Raw genomic sequence first — 18,114 nt, forward strand, 5'->3', positions numbered from 1 at the left:
GCTGCTAAAACACATTCTTCATTCCACTTCCTCATAAACCGCCTGCATGCTCCCAAAAGACACGTCTCCAAGTGTCTCTTTAGACCCATCCTCTGTCTCAATCCACACGCCTTTTCTTTTACATGACCCACGGCTCGTCACGAAAGCCGCTGCTTACGGTTTGTTTTATTGCAACCACCGCTTCATGAAAATAAGCTTGGCGTGTGTAAGGCCAACCTTCTCAAAGCGCCTTAAAATAAGAGAACTGGCACAGTGAAATTTCATCTTTCAACACAGATGGTAAAGACGTCGACGAGTAAAACCGACCAAAAATGTTTGTGTCGTGTTAATGCCTTCTAACAGAAAGGTGTGAAAGTATTCCATCGAGAACCTACACAATCATGTTTGATGATGAGCTAAAGTGTTCATGTTCAGTAATTAGCATCAGTACTGGCTCCAAGAACATACTACTGATGTTTGCCACATCCTTTGCCATATATTCCTGAATTCCCATCTGGCCTACTACTAGCGGATTTTAAAAATAAATATGTAGAAACAGCTACTGTTAAGCCTGTTAGTAAGACGATGCAAGAAATGCAGCAGATTTTTTTTTTAAATAAAAATATTTATTTATAAACTATAGATAGCAATATTTATCGCTGATAATACAGCAAATTCACATTTACTATTTAGCCTGGAACCATATTTTAAATCCCTATATAGGGGACCAGCCATCACATTTTTGGGTTAACCAGCATTATAAAAGCCAGTGCTTGGTCTTTAGACAGTGTGATATGCAGTCACAGGACCATCATCAGGAATTCGGCAGTGCAGTACCCTTAACCGACCCTGGTCTGAATGTCATTCTGAAACATTTCATAAATAAAAGTGCAGAGATATGGGTTTATTGCATGGGCTTAACACTGAACTACTGAACTACCAATTATACTGGGAAAGAGAAGCATACTACATCACATTAAAAGGTAGAGTTAGTAAATGTTAAACAAAACCAGAAGATTTAACTGCACAAGGACATCCACTGTTGGAAATAAGGGCACTGCACAGCTCATGTGAATGCTGAGTCAAACAAAAACAAATGACTACCACTGCCACACCTTTACACACACGTGCGTGTGCACACACACACACACACACACACAAATATGCAAACTGCATACACAAAGAAAAAGAATGCAAAGTACTTTCTGCCCTACACACAGTGCTATCTTTCCCCAAAATGAGTTATGTTATGTTACAAATAACTGAGTTATGTTACACCTAACCCAACGACCCAGGAGGCAGGTTTATAAAGATTCAAGAGCTAGACTTTCAGTGACTGCGGTCTACTCCGCGAGCTTCATCTCCAGGGTGTGGATATCGCACCAGGGAAGCTCTGCACTGGGCTGCCTGTCCTGCCAGGTTCCAGCAGTGGTTTATAAGGAGCTGCTTCCAGCAGGAACCTACAGCCAGAACACAAAGAAAATGACTTTTGACAGATGAGATCCATTAAAAGATTAGGCTAATTTGAATATACTAGCTTTGAAGGATTACAGACAAATTCACGGACCCACTGTGAGGAAGTGTTATTTTCGGACTGCAAGACAAAAATATACACATTATAAAAGCTGACATTAAAATGGGTCTTGACTTGACATGAGTATAACCAAATAGATATGTCCCATGAGCACACATCAAAATATGATAAAATGTAATGCTGGCTTTAAGGGAAGGCATATTTGGTCTTTGGAAATCAGACTGGAATTTCTGTCGCTCTCCTTCTTGCCATTAGGATGTCACACCAGCACATGTGCTCACCCTTCCCATCCTCCGTCTGGATCAACTCTGGTCCATTAGAGGACGGCCTTACAGTTCTGCCAAGGAAACGATGTCAGTGAAAACGCTGTTTGGCAGATGAGGAGACAGTTTAAGGTCACAGTATCGCTTAGGCAGCTTTGTGGATTAACCATGCACACGCATGCAGTACAGAGAAGCCATTCATCAGGTCCCTCAACACAGAGTCCCTCTCATTACCACGACAGCAGAAGACACGAAGGCAGACCACCACGGCCTATTTTGACTCCATATCACTCACTAGGCTCTCAACATTCCTCCTCTTTCTTGGTGCCCAAATACCAACCGTTTCTCCAGCATGGACGCTTCAGCTTGACAAGGGTAACCATTAGTGGCGATGCTAAAGCCAACAAGCCAACGCTACCCTACGCAGCATCCTTTTGATGCAGCACACGAGGCATCCAGTGGGTTACCATACCCCAGAGGCACTGGGATTATGTGGAGGTTTTTGGCCAGCATGCCACAGAGCAACCATAAACTACAGCACGGTAGTGGGCCAAAGCTAGATTCAAATTACATTGGGCTCTTCATTTGTAGCACTGTACGTCTTTGACTTCTCCTTAAAAGGACATGCATATTAAATAAACTAGTAGGTTGACCTTTGTTTCTTGGAAAGTAAAAATGGAAAATGGATTTAAGTGAAATGATCAGATTTTTTTTTTTCATACAAATGTTAAGTACACAGGCTTTTAGCCTGGTTTAACCACACAAGCATAACATACAGGCCCTCACATGTAATGTTAGATTTAAAGTGACTTACTACCCCTCCTTCACTTCAAGCTTTTCTCAGCAATTTGTGGCAACACTGACAATGGTTGAAAGAAAAATCACGCCCTCTCCCTCACACACACACAAAATTGTAGTAAAGTACAGATTTTCCAGAAAAAAAATCTTCAGACAGAAGCCCTTCATCTGCATGTCTCACACACACAAAAAAAACTTTACATATAAAATCTCCAAAGAAGATTCCCAGTTAGTAACTGAAGTGTACTGCAGTAAAAGATGTAGTGATATTCAAAACTATAGTGAAGTTGAAGTACACAAGGTTTCCAAAGAAACAGGACATTCTGGAAAAGGTCCTTCATCAGCTGTGCAAGCAAAGTGCTTCTGACATTCTAGGAGGAGGAAGCAGTTTATATTAGAAAAAAGCAGATTTAAAAGCAGTTTAAAATCGTACCATTCAATTCATGGGGTTCTGAAGTTCTCAGCGTACAGGAGTCCATTTTCTTTGAGATTACTAGTTTCATTGCTGCCATAGCAACAACTGGCAATGCAAACAGATGTCATTACTTCAAGGTCCATTAGCATTAAAATGGCTCGTCACTAAACAACAAATCCTTAATTCTGATGGCCCGAAGGTGTTAAAAAAAAACAAAAACTATCATCTCTCAGAAATAATAAAGTAGACCTCGCCCACAGTAACGCATGAGGAGGAACTGGTGATAATTTATCCTTTGTGCTAGCTATTTTAGTGGCTGCGTTAATAAATGCAGAAGTATCACATCAAGAGCGGTTGCAGGCCACAGTGCCACGATCAGTGTGTGTGTGAGCAGGTTCTCTCTTGCTCCAAGACTGCTCCAATGAAACACTCGAGAACAGCTCATAATGAACTTGCACCGCACATTTTTACAAACTTGATGCTTTCTAGGTATTATTTTCACAAAGACCAAAGTTATCAAAATTACAAGTCCAATTAAAACTCCTAATGGTGAACACAAGTACGGTGAGGCAATCGCTACCACAAAGGATCCATTGTGGAGTCTAAAGACAAGACTCTCAGATGTGACAGATTAACATCTGAGGGATGTGTCCCAGCACGATGTACAGCAGGCTAAACAATATGATCGTTTTGTGGTTAAAATAAATTTAAATGAGTTTCTGCAACCTTTGCTGTTTGCTTCAATTCAATAAAATGCAACACCTCTCTTAATAGGTTTTTTTTATATTTTCATTTTGTTAAGCCAAGAAGTCTTTTTTTAAATGCATATTAAAACAGAAGCAGTTTTTTTTCTAACTTGAGACATCAGAGCAGAGTTGCAGAGGAGGGACTGCAGCATGCTCCGAGTCAGGAGCGGGACTAAGAAAATCTGGAGTGGAGTTAGAACAGAGGAGCGAGTCAGGAGGGGGACTAAGAAAATCTGGAATGGTACTGGAGCAGAGTGATTACAGACCACTCTGAGCAAGGAGTGCAATTTTCTGGCACTCCGCTCACATACTCTGATCACAGTTTCATCTGAACGGTCATTTCTCTCACTCTTGATGAGCATGTCTTTGATGTTTTTGTCTTGTCTGTGGGAGATTAGTGGAGGATCCTTAAAAAAAGGGATGTGGTCTCTGCATCATCCTGGTGGATTCTGAAGTGTTTCAGCATAGTATTAGTGACTGTTTTATTTGTCAGATAACTGAGTACCAAAGGAATTCTTGTTGGTTGTCTACCCTCAGAACAGGTAAAACACTAGCAAAGGCATTACCTAGGATTTCCTAAGGGATCGAGTTTTTTTTACCAGGCTTTGAGATATGAAGAGTTGTTGGACTGGAAATAGGGAGGTGGTGTTATTTTAACAAGAATTACCAGATTAACTGAATAGATGTTTAACTGAAAATGTTTACCCTCATGCCAGGATGTGCTATATTCTATTCTAGATACATTCAAGAGCTGGGTGGAAGAAACAAGAAATAAACCACTGGAGCTGTTCAAATGTACTAGCAGTACCAAAAATGGATCAAAATGCATCAGTGCATCTCAGAAATACTAAGGGTTCTGACATTATTCTAAGAGAATAATGCAGTTACTCATCTGGAACCTTCCACACACACACACACACACACACACACACACACACTTTGGTAAACAAATATGCAGCTAAAATTTAAAGTGGGGGGGGACGGGACCTTTAGGAAAAGTAGAACTAAAGTAAGACAACATTCCATTCAATCTGTAGTGTCTTTAAACGCGCAATAGGGTACAAATCCCCAAAACGCTGGTTTAAGGTGAAGCTACGCACAAGGATTTGTAGGTTCCATCACAGTGGCCTAAACAGTAACCCACTAGTTATGCTTGTATTCAGGAGAATCAAATTCTCACAGTTGAGATGAATGTGTGCGTTAATGGTTAAGGCAGAGTCACAAGACTGACAGTGTATACCCACGCTCTCTCTATACAATACAGTTAGCGCGCACGCACACACACACACACACACACACAACAGTATGTCTAAACTGAAGTAACCTGCCAGCCTGAGGATCAGGCTTATCTGGGTCACTCAGGTTTGGGGGCAGTCTGAAGGGGAGGCCAATATTTGGAGCCAGAGCAAGTCACACAGCAGGCACTAGCCAAGGGCCACTTCAGACAGCTGCCCGGAAAGAAGGGATTACCGGCTGGCACACAAACATAACGGTGCTCTACACCAACCGTTCACCAACGGCCCGAACAGGACGAGCAGAGCACAGAAAAACGAGGACAGAAGGAAACGTTAGGCCTCAGCAAATAACTCAGCCAACTACCAGGCGGAGAGAGAGTGGCCACAAAGGAGCAGTGTGTCAACTACCCCCTGCCCTTTTCTATTTCTCCTCTCCCTCACACCAATATTACTGTTGCCAAAAAGAGACAGGAAGTGAGCCAAGGTAAGGGCGGAGTTTAAGGTAGAGATAATTGCGCTGTTCCCGATCGTATTTGTGTGCAACATCTGTTCAGTGAGACCCAGGGGCGAGAGGAGTGTTCAGAAGTGTGTGTCTCATGAATCATCTTGGACTATGGGTCTCACCCATAAATCTATTCTTTTAAATAAATGATCGCAGTATTGGCTTTTGCATAACTGATAACCGCAGGAGTTTGCCGTATGCAAACTAGCCTTCTAGCAAATCACAGGCTGCATCACTGTGTGCCGTATGCATCATGACTGCTCTTCAGCATTACAGGTGAATTCACAGCACCCACAGAGCAGAGTCTAATTTGTGTGTAAATAATGCAGGCCAGTCTTTAAGCACATCACAACTACAGTTCACCGATGCGTTTTAATATTTGGCCAAGGTATAACAATCATGTGTAGCAATATTATAATATTTTTTTTTTTGTATACTGTGAAGCCTTAGTGCATTAGGGTCAGATTTTGGTGGTCAATTTGTGTTACAATATCAGTCATCACACATGCCACAATAAGCTAATTACATCACCTACAACACCAGTATAAGATGTTGGCATATACTGATATTTTGAGCATGTACCTAAACAGTGGGTCTACATATCGTCAGATTTCACGTTAACAAGTAGCGCTGCTAATACTACAAGTTTCCTCATTCATAAATGGGAATTCCCAGCGTATTTTACCAATTGTGCAATATATGGTGCTACTGTATTGTGTATGACACTAGTATAATATAATGGAAACCCAAGATGCAAACAACAAAAAACCAAAAAACCAGAACCTGTCCAATTGCGAAGCCGACATGAATTTTATTTCCCCCTCCCGCCGGGAAACATGCCTGGTTACACATGCAAATTATCTGTGCATGCACACATTTATCTAATTTTGTTTTGCTTGGGATACACATGATGGCAAACTTAGCAGGAGGAAGAGTCTACATAAAAAAGATGGTGATTTGCTTGAACAAGATCTCAAAATGCCACGAATCTTTGTCACAAAAATGCCAAAGTTGCATCAGAGGAATAATAAACAGCTATAGACTGAGGAAATGTGCCATTTTGCTTCTCTGCCATGATTTAGAAGACCTGGAGTCATCAGCTTGGTTCCTGGCTTGGTGATGTTCCAAATGCTTACATTTTTAAACGCAGCTTCCAGTTTTCAGTGTACCACTGGTCTCACATCAAGCGTTCACCAGTCAGCCTCTTGATGTAGTTCTTTAATATGTATAGCCTCATTTACATGTCAGTTTTGATAATCAGATTCACCTTGGGCACAGATGAATTTATCACAACAGTAAACTGCGCTGGTGCGCTAACTTCATAAACAGGGATTAAATACTGTGTTGTACATTTTGCATAGTCCAGGTCATGGTTTATGAATCTGGCCAGTGTGCTGTTATCCACCCACTAACATCTCTCCAACATCTCTGCAGGATTAAACATGACATAGTTGCGAAGGAAGAAACTGCCGTTATCCAGGTACATACAAAAGGGTTTATTATGAGCTTACTTTCTCCATTTTCCTACATAGCTGAATTATTAAGAGCCAAGCCACGAAAATAGGTGGCTACAATACACTGGGTGGTCCATGGAAATTTCTCATCAATTAACCAAGAGGAACAGTACACAAGTGGAGCCTTGATTTCTGGACAGCAGCTGTAACAGAAACGACAGTTTATCTAACACCGAGTCACCCCAACACGCTCGCATCAGACACCCCATTGCGCTTTGCTTGACTACTGCTTGTTCCCAGTCCTGATGACCCTATGCACTGCACGATTTTGGTCATCCCTGCAATGAACGCACTTCACCTTCATAATCACAGATATGAAAGCCTTTGGGTGCCGTTATCAGGTGTGTTGGAGCTGGGCATGGATGCCATTGTGCAGAGTAACGGGTCTAGGACAAGGCTGCTCAGACCACAAAATCAGCGCCATCCTGGCCCCAGTGTCATAACAGACGAGTACGTCCTTCTCGAGCCAAGTCATGAGCAGTCAGGTGTGATTAAAATGCTTAGTCATAATGTAAGAATACTTTGATTAGCTGCTAAATTTTATTAACTAAATGGGGTTTCATGCTTAAACTGACAAGCTTCTCAAATTGTGAAATGGATTGGGGCAGTAGAAGATTCTGGAACACTGCTGAGAGAGATGCGCCTCACAAATTCCTCCTGGTGTGAGAAACCAGCCAGTCACTGTCACTGTCCCTCTCCCTAAACTTTCAGAAGCATAGAAGAGCTAACCTATCAATCAATCAATCTGATTGATCTCTCCCTCACTGTCCCCAGTGTGCGTGAGCATTGGGGGGAGGGGGTGCAAACAGATGAGCTGTCAATTATTTCACGATGTGTGTGCACACTGCTGTACCACAGTACTGTTTTCTGTTGAGATGTGTGAGAGTTGGTCTTATTCAATGTGCTGAAATTGTTTGTGTTTAGAAGCTGGTCCTCTTTCCAATCATTCATTCACTGGCCTTTGACTCAATACTTGTGCCGCCCTGGTCCATAATGAGAATACAGAGTCAAGTGTAGTGGCGCAAGTGGTGTGAAACCTAACCAGTGGCTGCAGATCACAGATTAAAAATAGCTTCATAAAGCTGCATTACACCTGAGGGTCACATGTATCAAGCTTCACATGGAGACCACACCATTGCAGAGTCAGTTCTTGTTTCTGACAGCCTAATCAGCTGAACAAGGATCAGTTATTGTTAATGATGGTTCAGAAACAAGAACTGATTATTAGGCCGTCACTCCCAACATTCCCAGCATACAGGCTTTGAATATTTACTTCCTCATAATATTTAATATTTAGTGTAATATTCCCATACTGTTAACTGAAGCTGCCTCTTTGCCATAGGTTACATCATAACTGAACTGAACTTTTTCCACACATGATTCATGTGTCAAAGTCTGAACCAGAGTTTGTTCATTAATGTGAACTCAAAGTAAACGATGTATGGTGTGTTTAGGTTCCACTGTGCTTCACTGAAAGTGCACTGAAGGTAATCTTCGGGTATGAAGATTACGTGACGCCATGGAAGCACGGTGAATCCAGCCAGCTGGGCACCTAGCAGCAGACGTGGAGAAGGCAGCCGACGTCAGCTCAGCTGAACCTCTCCTGCTGTGTCTGCAGACTACATGCGCTCTACACCTGAACTGCCACTGTGCACTCTGTATCGAGAACAAACACAATGCAATGTTCTTCAGAACTTCACCTGCACACAAGCCTGTGTCATCAGGACTGTACCATTCACCTGCTGTTCAGCAAAGCCAAAGAATTTGCGAAGTAGCTCGGTTTTAAACATTATTTTCCTAATCATGATGGGCCAGCTCCTTGAACATGGATTAAATCTATTCTTAGACTAAAATTGCAGTTCTGATGGTAAATCAGTAAATTCTATTGCAACTTCTTTTTAATTAGTTGTCAAGTCAAACCATCACACGTTGCAAAGATACATTGAATACACTGACTTTAGTAATCCTGATTGATAATTACAAGTCATACCAAAAAGTGCAAGACAAAAGAGAAAAAACTACTGACAGACCCTATATAATTCACATCAAAACACCAAATAACTAATAGTACACTAGATGGGATGTCTTCATAGTCTAAGTGAGTATCTCTTAATCAGCAACAGAGAATGAGATACCTACACTAGCCTGACATTTCAGATATTCTCAATCGTCTTGCCTTCACCATCGTTCTCTGCAAGTCAGGACTTCTGCAAACCAGGACCTCGGTGGCCCAAGTTGAATCTTCCCACAACGTCCTCCCAGACACACAAACGTGAAGTATCCAGACTGCTATTTGAGGAAATGAGTCCAACAGAACATGTCAGCATCCAGGATTATCCACCAAGTCTTAACTTCGCGCTTCTCAATTTGGATATTTGTTGATGCCAAGCATGAACATCAGATCCATCTCGTGAAGGGATGTTTAACAGATAAATGAGCCAAATCAGGAACGTTCAATTGGAGAAAGCACGGTTTCTGTCACTAATCCTGCTTACACATGCTTAGCTCCTCCCCACTCTCTCATTTCCCGAAACGGAACGTTGCCGATAGCCTGATATTTCAGCCTTGTTATCCGCTGCGGGCAATAACTCCAAACAGCACTTCCAATGAAGAGATCAGGGGAACGATCTGCCCTTTATAGCCATGCACTCTTCTGGTGCTCAGCTGACAAATTCAGATGTTTGCTTCCTAATGTGGCAAAACACCACATCTAAATGACACCACCATCTTAAGTAAGTCTATTTGTGTTTGTACGTTTTTACTGATTGAGAGTCATTCACAGAGTAACTCAGACGGTTTTATTTTAAAACAATTGCTTATTGCCTTTGGTGTGTTTCTTCCTGACACCCAGAGACAAAGTAAACGTTTGCTGATGACGTAAAGTATGGCCCTACAGGGCACACACACACACCTTGGACTACATTTGCCCCTGTGATTTTGAGCACGGCTTGCATGTATCACCATTTCAGATGCTCAGATGACCTAAGAGGACTGGGTATACTGAACCTGCTGTTGACTCCTAGCCTGTTTAACACATCTTCTTACTAACTTACTAAACTGAGACCTCTACTAATCTCGCTGGAATTCCAAAGTAAACACACTCCCCAGACGCCCATCCACTAGGCATATCAGACCCAGTATGCGTGGGACATCTTGCAATCCTGCACATTTAAAGGCCAGCAGTGAAGGAATGGAATGCAAACAGAAGTGAAACAGCCTGACTGGTGGGCCAGCTCAACTCATTACGAGTTCAGCTGCAGGCATACACCACGCATCTCCTTTCTCTTCTTCCTTCGCCAGTGCCCGGTTACACAGTGGAGCAGAAGGTTAAAGCTGTCTGACCAGAAGCAGAGTGGAAGAGACGGTCAACTGACACCTCATGCAAAGGCGTGTGAGGAGGCAAGGCAGAGAAAAGGGGGAGTGGGAGTGTGGAATGGAGAGAGAGAAAGGGAGAGGGAGAAAGAAAAAGATCGCTCTGCCTAACAACTTTGAGGGATATCTGACACAGCAACCTGCAAGGGACAGAAGTAAATCCAGACCTTGCAAGTCTCCCACAGTACTGATGGTAGAACATGGTCTTGAACAGAATTCACAGCCCTAACTGAACTGAGCTGAACTGGGGGTGGCAGAACACTGAACAACCTCTGGAGTGTTGCTGCCCACATGAATCTGATGAAATTATACCGCACATTTAGGAAACAATCCTAGATATGGCCTACAATTAGACATTTAGTCTGCCCCTGCCATATATGTAGACTATTAATAAGGCAGAGCCCATTACTTCAAGCAAGAAGAAGAAGAAGAAATAAATGTTATTATAGGTTACATTATAATAAGCAAGCGCCAGTAAGATATAAATTGACAGCGGTTTGCGCGAAGAATCATCGATGATGTCCGTGTTAAACTTCAGTCGACGGTTCCATTATTTAAAAAACAAAAACAACTTTTTTTCCTCGACAAAGCAAGCGTTCAAGGTAAAGTAACACTCCGGCACATCGTAGTTGAGACAAGATCACTTGGAACAACGAAAGGAAAGTTAAGGTCCAGGAGACAAACCCGGACGGACACGTACAAAGCAAGTGCGCACGCTTGCTAATCCAGAACAGAACGCAAAACAAACAAACGCCGAGGGGTTGAGACACGGAGCTTCCGTTTACAAACACAGCGCTGCAAACTCCACTTCAGACTTTTAAGTTTTCAACCGACAGTTTCAACCGTGCCGTAGAAAAGACTTGTTTCGAAACAAATGAGTTAACGTTAGCGAGCTACTCACTCGGAATTATGTGGTTACAGCGGGTCAAGTCAAGACGTCTTGCAGTTTTTTGGACAGAGTTTGAGCACTGGCTTGCAAAACACACTCGCTCCCACCCGTGCCTTCAAAAAACAAACATACAAACAACTAAATACTGCAAAGCTTCAGAGGAGCACGCTTACTTGGAATACGGCTACGCTTCTACAATACTTCCACATGAGAAACCTTGCTCAATCCGCATCCAGCGAAGCAAGCGGGAGGAACTAATTCTTTCATTGATTGGGCTTTGTCTGCAAATAGGGCGGGACCGAAGCATAATTGTGAAATCTTATTGGCTACTAAATAGTCAATCACTTGCCACACCTGTCCTAATCTAAACAAGAAAGACCAATTATTAATAAACAGGAGTTTACTTAGACGCGATTTCTTGAAATAATTTGGACATACGGACATAAGGAAAAAATAGACCTACAGACTGAGTTTTGATAATCTTATCTATCTTAATAAAAAACACTTTCCATAGTTAAACATTATCGACACAACGATACCCTGCTTTTTAAGTGTCGTAGATCATAACCTGTCTCAAGACTGTCATATGTTGCTCGGATCAGCCCTGACATGCTAAACTTCTTTACTGGTGGCGGCGTGGAATTGTACAGGTCAGACTGGTTTTACGAGTTCAAAATAAAACAAATGGTTTTATGCTTCTTTCTTGCATCTGAAAAGCCATCCAAAGGAACGACTATTGACAATATCTGTTTTTTCAAAAGAACCTATTGATAAAAAATGGGTTTTTGCTAAAAATATTTTTTTTTTATTTTGTTTATTTTATTTTTTCTGAGTTTATTTTGTAGTGAAATAAGCATACAACAACAAAGACTTTTTCTTCTTCTCCTTCTTCTTCTTCTTCTTCTTCTTCTTCTTCTTCTTCTTCTTCTTCTTCTTCTTCTTCTTCTTCTAATTATTAGTATTATAATTCTAATACGGTCATGTTGCATCATTTCCCACCTTGTTTATGAGGAAGTAAAAGACAAAAACTGATTCCAGATCAGCACTTTTCAACACATCTATTACACATGACGGATTGCTTGTTGACTTGTAATGGCCCACCTCTGTAATAATTCTCTACGGTTATGGTTCTAAACAAATAAAATAAACAAATAATACAAAAAAACAACCAAACTAAAAAACTGCTACATGTACATACACCTAACAACACAACAGACTCACTATAATTAAACCTCCTTGCAGAAACGTGAAAGAAATAATGAATTACCAAACAGGGATGATTAATTCTATAATTAATAAATAATTAATGGCCAATACATTATATTGGAAGCTAAATATCACTCATGGTTTCTTATAATGCACGTGCAGTTTATCGTTACAGTGCAACCCTACCCACTTGAGCGCAACTGTTTCATGTAGAGCAGATTAGCGCCCCCTTGTGTCTGAGTTATGTCTGGGTTATTACATAGTAAATACATAGTTCGTTTTCCCCTTGCAAAAGATAGGGCCCGAGATTCTAAAGATTACTTACACTAACTGCTAATTACTTATGTAGTTTACAATTATAACTGAACACAATTTGAGGGTTAAGGGCCTTGCTCAGGGTCCCAATAGTAACAGCTATTCAATGGTGGGGCTTGAACCAGCAACCTTCTGATTAATAGTCAAGTACCTTAAATGATGTAGATGTGAAATATAGTATTGTAATATGGTATATATTCAAGCAGGTAATTTTACACTCACACAGTCACAGGTTATTACCTCTGTACAAGCCTTATACCTTCAGAATAATAATTAACTTTCTCTAGGGTGAAGTACATTTCACACTACCCCTACCTGACCCATATGAAAACCATGTGATATGTAAACTGTGATTTCTGCACTGCCATGTATCAGTATCTCACCATTCACTAGTCTAATTAACATTACATTACAGTATTACATTAACATTACTATTAAAGTACGTAGCACTTGAAAATAAATACATGTCCTGCATTGAAGGACATTGACCTATTTATGGTATTGCTTTAGAAAATTGTGCAAGACAGGAAAATAAAGTGAAATTTAAGCTTAGCAAACAATGAACAGAAATAGATGTAAACTGCATCTGTATTTTGTAAAACCCTGACCAATGGGATTAATGACCAAGCAGACATTTGAAGCCATATATCTGTTTATTTCAACATATACATACCTATTTTACCCTTTAGGGTAAATCATTTAGGTTTGTTTGTTTTTTTTGCAATCAGCCAAGATTTAGATTTAGATTTAGGTGGAAAACCCTTTGATTCGCTCAGTGTTCAATATGTTATGACTGTAAAGAAATTTGACATCACGGTCCTGAAATGGAAAGGCGAAAACTGACTACCAGATGCAGTGATTATGTGATATCAGACCCTGGAACAAGTATTAAAGTATATTATCATTAAAACTATTCTCGCCATCATCACCGTCTCATTCACTGAGCTTTACTAATGCAAGACATAAAAGCAACAAGTGAGCAACAGAAGAGGCCAGCAGTAGCTTCAGTGCTGAACTGACGTGTTCACCAGAACTCTGTCAAAGAGCTCACGGTGGTTATGGCCTCTTCGATCCTTTGAAAATGCAACCAAATGAAGAGCAAAATCAATGATCAGCCTCAAAATAAAAAATCAAAATAGGTGTGCATGATTTTACTGGCAAAGACGATGAACAGCTCTCGTATCATTTTAGGTCAAAGTTAACTTTTTTTTTTTTTCATCTAAATGGGTTACACTGAAAATGACTGAAAATTGCAGTTTCACGTTACATTTCCTGACTGACCTGGCAATGTCCACCCCAGACTCACAGAGATTCACAAACACATGCATGTGTAAAAGCCCAAAATCAGCAAGCTACACATGAAGACAGAAAGAGAAATGTTTGTTAGCATTTGTGCAGAAAGAGCAACCAAATAACCTTAAGCCTGAATACACAGATTTAAAAAAAAAAAAAAACCACATCCCAACTCTGAGGTTATGACTGTTAATATGAAGTATAAGAAAGCCATAGTTCACCTGGTCCTGACTCCAGCCACTGAAGGTACGGCTGAAGTGCTCTACTAGGGCTTTCATATCAGCCAGTCGAGTGAGTGGACGCCTGTCAGCCATGACTCTGGCTGCCTCCTCAGGACAGGCACGCTTAGCAATGGCATGCACAGCTTTCTTGACAGCATTTCTTGTCTTAGAAAAATTTTAAAAAGGAATCTGTAATAATGCAATTTAACTACAGAGATGAATCATAAAAAACCAAACCATATGTGTTTGTATTAGGATTACAAACTCAGCAAATGTTTCTGAGTTTGTTGAGAGTTCACAGAGTGCAATCTTGGAAAACTACTGAGAGGCTTTTCTGGCAGGCGGTACTGTAAATGATGCAAAATCAGACTAAATAATACATTAGTTCTGAGAGATACGCATCTGTTGATTTTGACCTGCAGAAGTTTATCAAGGTCTCTCTGGAGAGCCTCCTTTTTCACGGGGTTGGATTCTCTTTGAATTCTGCGCCTTTGAATTATCAGTGGAACTTCGGAAGATGGTGTGAGATGGGTTAGTTGGAAGGTCTCAGCCCCTCTGAAACGTGATGCCCGAGTTCTGGGGTCAGAATTACCCAAAACGTCACTGATGGTCAGGCTGCTCAGCTCCTGGAAAACAGTGTGAAACAGCTGAAACGTTTCTGCTTTGCATTTAGATGTGTCAGACTGCAGAAACCTGCCTTCTATGTTTAAGTTCAACAAAATAAACTCTGGAGGGGATGGCGGTAAGGTGAGAGGAATTTCACAGAGGTAGTGACAAAACGTCTCCAAGGATGAATATCTAAATACATACAAGTTTAACTGAGTGAAATGAGTATTCAGTTTAACACACTAAAGAAACTAGAATGTTAGCATTTTATTGTATATTTATACGTACATTGTTACCATACTGACAAGGAGTAGATTGGGTGATCTTTTGTTGCAAAAACACAAACTGATCCTGGAAGGTTGTCTGTGTGAGATCAGACTTTTTGAAAAGGAAACATATGCTGTTAATACCATTTAAAAGCATGATCTCCCTGAAACATATGTGTTTATTTTTTCAGTTTACTGAGAACATGTTTTAACTGCATTGAGATTGAGGGAAAAGAAATTGAACTGACTGTCTGACTGTGGAAGAGCCAACATGATGTGAATTCACCAGCAAGAAATGTAAGCCTGTCTTCATCATAGAAACAGGCACAGTGTGATTCATAGGGCAGGGAGGCTGCTACTCCATATGCTAGAACCCCGAGGAGAAAAAGGAAAGAGAGCCAATCACATCTCCACCCAACTAAAATATGCAAGATCACAAAAAATCTGATTCATCTCTAACCACTATTGCATAAGTAAAACTACAAATTCAGGTCCATTCCCACAGGGAACAAGGGGACAAACTATCATTGTTTGGGTAAAAAAATAAAAATAAAATAACTTAGCAAGATCAGATTAAATATACCTTGGGCATTTTTGGGGAGATGGAGCATCATTGATCCAGAGCAGCAGCTTTCCATGTAAATCACCATCTACAATGTTATTAAAAGAAACAAGTGGGGGAAAAAATGCAGGAAACCTGTCAGTGGATTGCTAACCTTTGCAAACTGCTGGTATGTTAGTTAATTGCTAACCTGTGAAAACTTCTGGCATCTTGCCATCTCATTTATAGTGTCCACAAGGTCAGACGCATGAAGCTGAAATGCAAGAAAATATGTTTAATGCCAGTGTTTGCAAAAATGCATCAAACAAGGATAGTTTTGAAAGCAGAGCTTACAAATTCCCTGGGGAAGGCAAACACCCCGGTACTGCCGTGGTCTGCCAGATAGATGAAAACTGTGTCGCGTTCATCACTGCTCAGAAAAGGCATGGGACAGGTAGTTAATGCAACAGCACTTCTCTGAAAATCAGGGCTTTTTTCTTTATATTGTATCAACCATGTAGACCATGGGCAGATAACCTTCTCAAGACCTTGACCGGGCCCCCTGTCTGTTTATTGACACCTGCTTCATCCCCCCTAAGCACTGCCAGGAAGTTGGCCACTGATACATCCTGTAAAAAAATAAAAACATTAATTAATTAATTCATTCATTCATTCATTCATCCATTCCGTGATCCACCATACACTCCCAATGCCAGGCATGCACAGTGCACATGCTGCCTCATCCTCACAGCTTCTGGTCTGATTCTGCTCATGGACTCTTCAGTCAACAGGTGCTGAGCTGTACTGTCAGGCAGTGCACTCTGCATCAGAGCATAAGCTGGAGCATACATACTACTCCAGTGTAGTCCTTCAAAACCCCCGGGTAAACATTTGGACCACCGGGCTCGTTGATAATTTCTCCTGGGTGTGGGTTCCTGTTGGGAAAGTTAAAAACAAAAAACTTTCTGCCTCAGAAACCCAGCTCCGAAAATGTCAATTCAGTTCACATAAAATCCTTATTCCAGCCAAACAGTCATTATACTGCAATCTCTGTAGTTTGGCTCACATATCTTGCTTTGTAGGAGAGACAATGATAAACAAAGAATTAAACAGATACTTACTGCTCACTGTAAGCTATATCATCATACATCATCACAACCACTTGATCATTGGGAATGCCATTGCTCTGAACCATTTGATAGGCATGACAGACATTTGCCTAATGAAGAGAGACAAAACATTATGTTTTACTCAGGTAACACTAAATTCTGCATTGCATTTTAATCAAAGCCAGTGCAGAGATATTTCAAGCATCTAGAGATTCACGAGAGCTACGTCACCCTGTCTCTTTACTTGAACAGCGATCGTTAATTCTCCTGACAGCATTGGGCAGGGGCGGGACCAACATTGTACAGTGTTGATCTTCATAAAAACCACACCGTTACTGAAAGCCGTCGTAAGCCCATGAAAACACCAAAACATTTTGCTTCCATTTTGAAGATGGTTTGAAAGAGAAATGAATAATAAATAAATAAATAAAAATGTGTTACACATTGGATGTTTCTGAAGCAGATAAAGTAGGTGGGACTGAGTGCTGGTGGGACTGCACTAGTCATACCTGGTGTCTGTAATTTGTCCAACCTTTGGAGCCTGCCACTAGCAGAACCCATTGCTTCCGTTCACTTCCGCTCATCTCACAGGGAAACAAGAACAAGTGACAAGTCAAACCATAAACCTTTGCATGTAGGATTATTTGGGATTTTTAAGAAATATTAGCAAATCTCACACTGGAGAATTTTCAAATATTGTTGGCTTTTTTTTTTTTTTTTACCTTTATGTTTTTTTTCTTTTTCTTGATGACGCTTTTTCAGTTTTGCTATTTATTGATGATACTCTTTCAGTAACTTTTCCAGTGGATACCCTCGGGAGCTGGTATAGCCACCTTGAATGAGATTTGCTATTACAAATTACAAAACTCACCATGTAACACGCATAATGTTCAGTGAATCAATGTTTTGGAGGGGCTCAGCTTTTCACACAATGAAACTTTTTCCTGCGGTTGAGTATAACTGGCTACCACGCCCTCTGGTGGCACTGATATGCAAAGACAGATAGGGCAACGTGCTGATGAATACAGCACTCTGACACGGCGTCGTTGGCGCCCTCTGACTTGCTTTCAACTCCCTTTAAGAAAATGCAAAACGTTTGTGACTGATAACACATACAGTTATGGCGGTAAGAATACTGCCACGGTGTTAGGTGTCTCTTCATTTAGAAGTCCAAAATAAGAAAGTATTTAAGTAAATAAGGAAGTAAGAAAGATGCACTGAATATGATCAATAAAGAATTATCAAACTGCATCTGCTGTTAAATTACTGTTAACACTTTATGAAGGATGAAATCGATAGTAACCTATAGG

General features: G+C 40.8%; 2 protein-coding genes across 7 annotated transcripts in view; both read right to left on the bottom strand.

The window, feature by feature from the left end:
* Positions 1–11,493, bottom strand: part of mpp7a (membrane protein, palmitoylated 7a (MAGUK p55 subfamily member 7)) — a 90,908-nt gene extending 79,415 nt beyond the window's left edge. For 3 of the 5 annotated variants that reach the window (XM_027021542.2, XM_027021539.2, XM_027021540.2), the window contains exon 1: positions 11,260–11,479. The gene's annotated coding sequence lies outside the window, so the exon portion shown is untranslated. Of the gene's footprint in view, positions 1–11,259 lie in introns of all 5 variants that reach the window. The other 2 variants (XM_027021541.2, XM_035533514.1) reach the window with 2 other exon arrangements.
* Positions 11,494–13,416: 1,923 nt separating this feature from the next.
* Positions 13,417–17,388, bottom strand: LOC113584551 (legumain-like). 2 transcript variants are annotated; one of them, XM_027021543.2, is made up of 14 exons: positions 17,314–17,335; positions 17,049–17,181; positions 16,817–16,914; positions 16,549–16,630; positions 16,233–16,324; positions 16,050–16,125; positions 15,907–15,969; positions 15,738–15,804; positions 15,403–15,521; positions 15,177–15,266; positions 14,699–14,908; positions 14,283–14,447; positions 14,050–14,120; positions 13,417–13,841 (listed from the first exon to the last, which is right to left on the bottom strand). In XM_027021543.2, the coding sequence occupies exons 2-14, from the start codon at positions 17,175–17,177 to the stop codon at positions 13,793–13,795; spliced, it is 1,311 nt and encodes a 436-aa protein (XP_026877344.1). In that variant the 5' UTR covers positions 17,178–17,181; positions 17,314–17,335; the 3' UTR covers positions 13,417–13,792. The 2 variants fall into 2 exon arrangements, with proteins under 2 accessions (XP_026877344.1, XP_026877345.1); XM_027021544.2 differs by lacking the exon at positions 17,049–17,181 and having other exon boundaries at positions 17,314–17,388.
* Positions 17,389–18,114: the final 726 nt, after the last annotated feature.

Source organism: Electrophorus electricus, chromosome 14 (assembly GCF_013358815.1).
Source record: "Electrophorus electricus isolate fEleEle1 chromosome 14, fEleEle1.pri, whole genome shotgun sequence".
Taxonomy (NCBI): Eukaryota; Metazoa; Chordata; class Actinopteri; order Gymnotiformes; family Gymnotidae; genus Electrophorus; species Electrophorus electricus.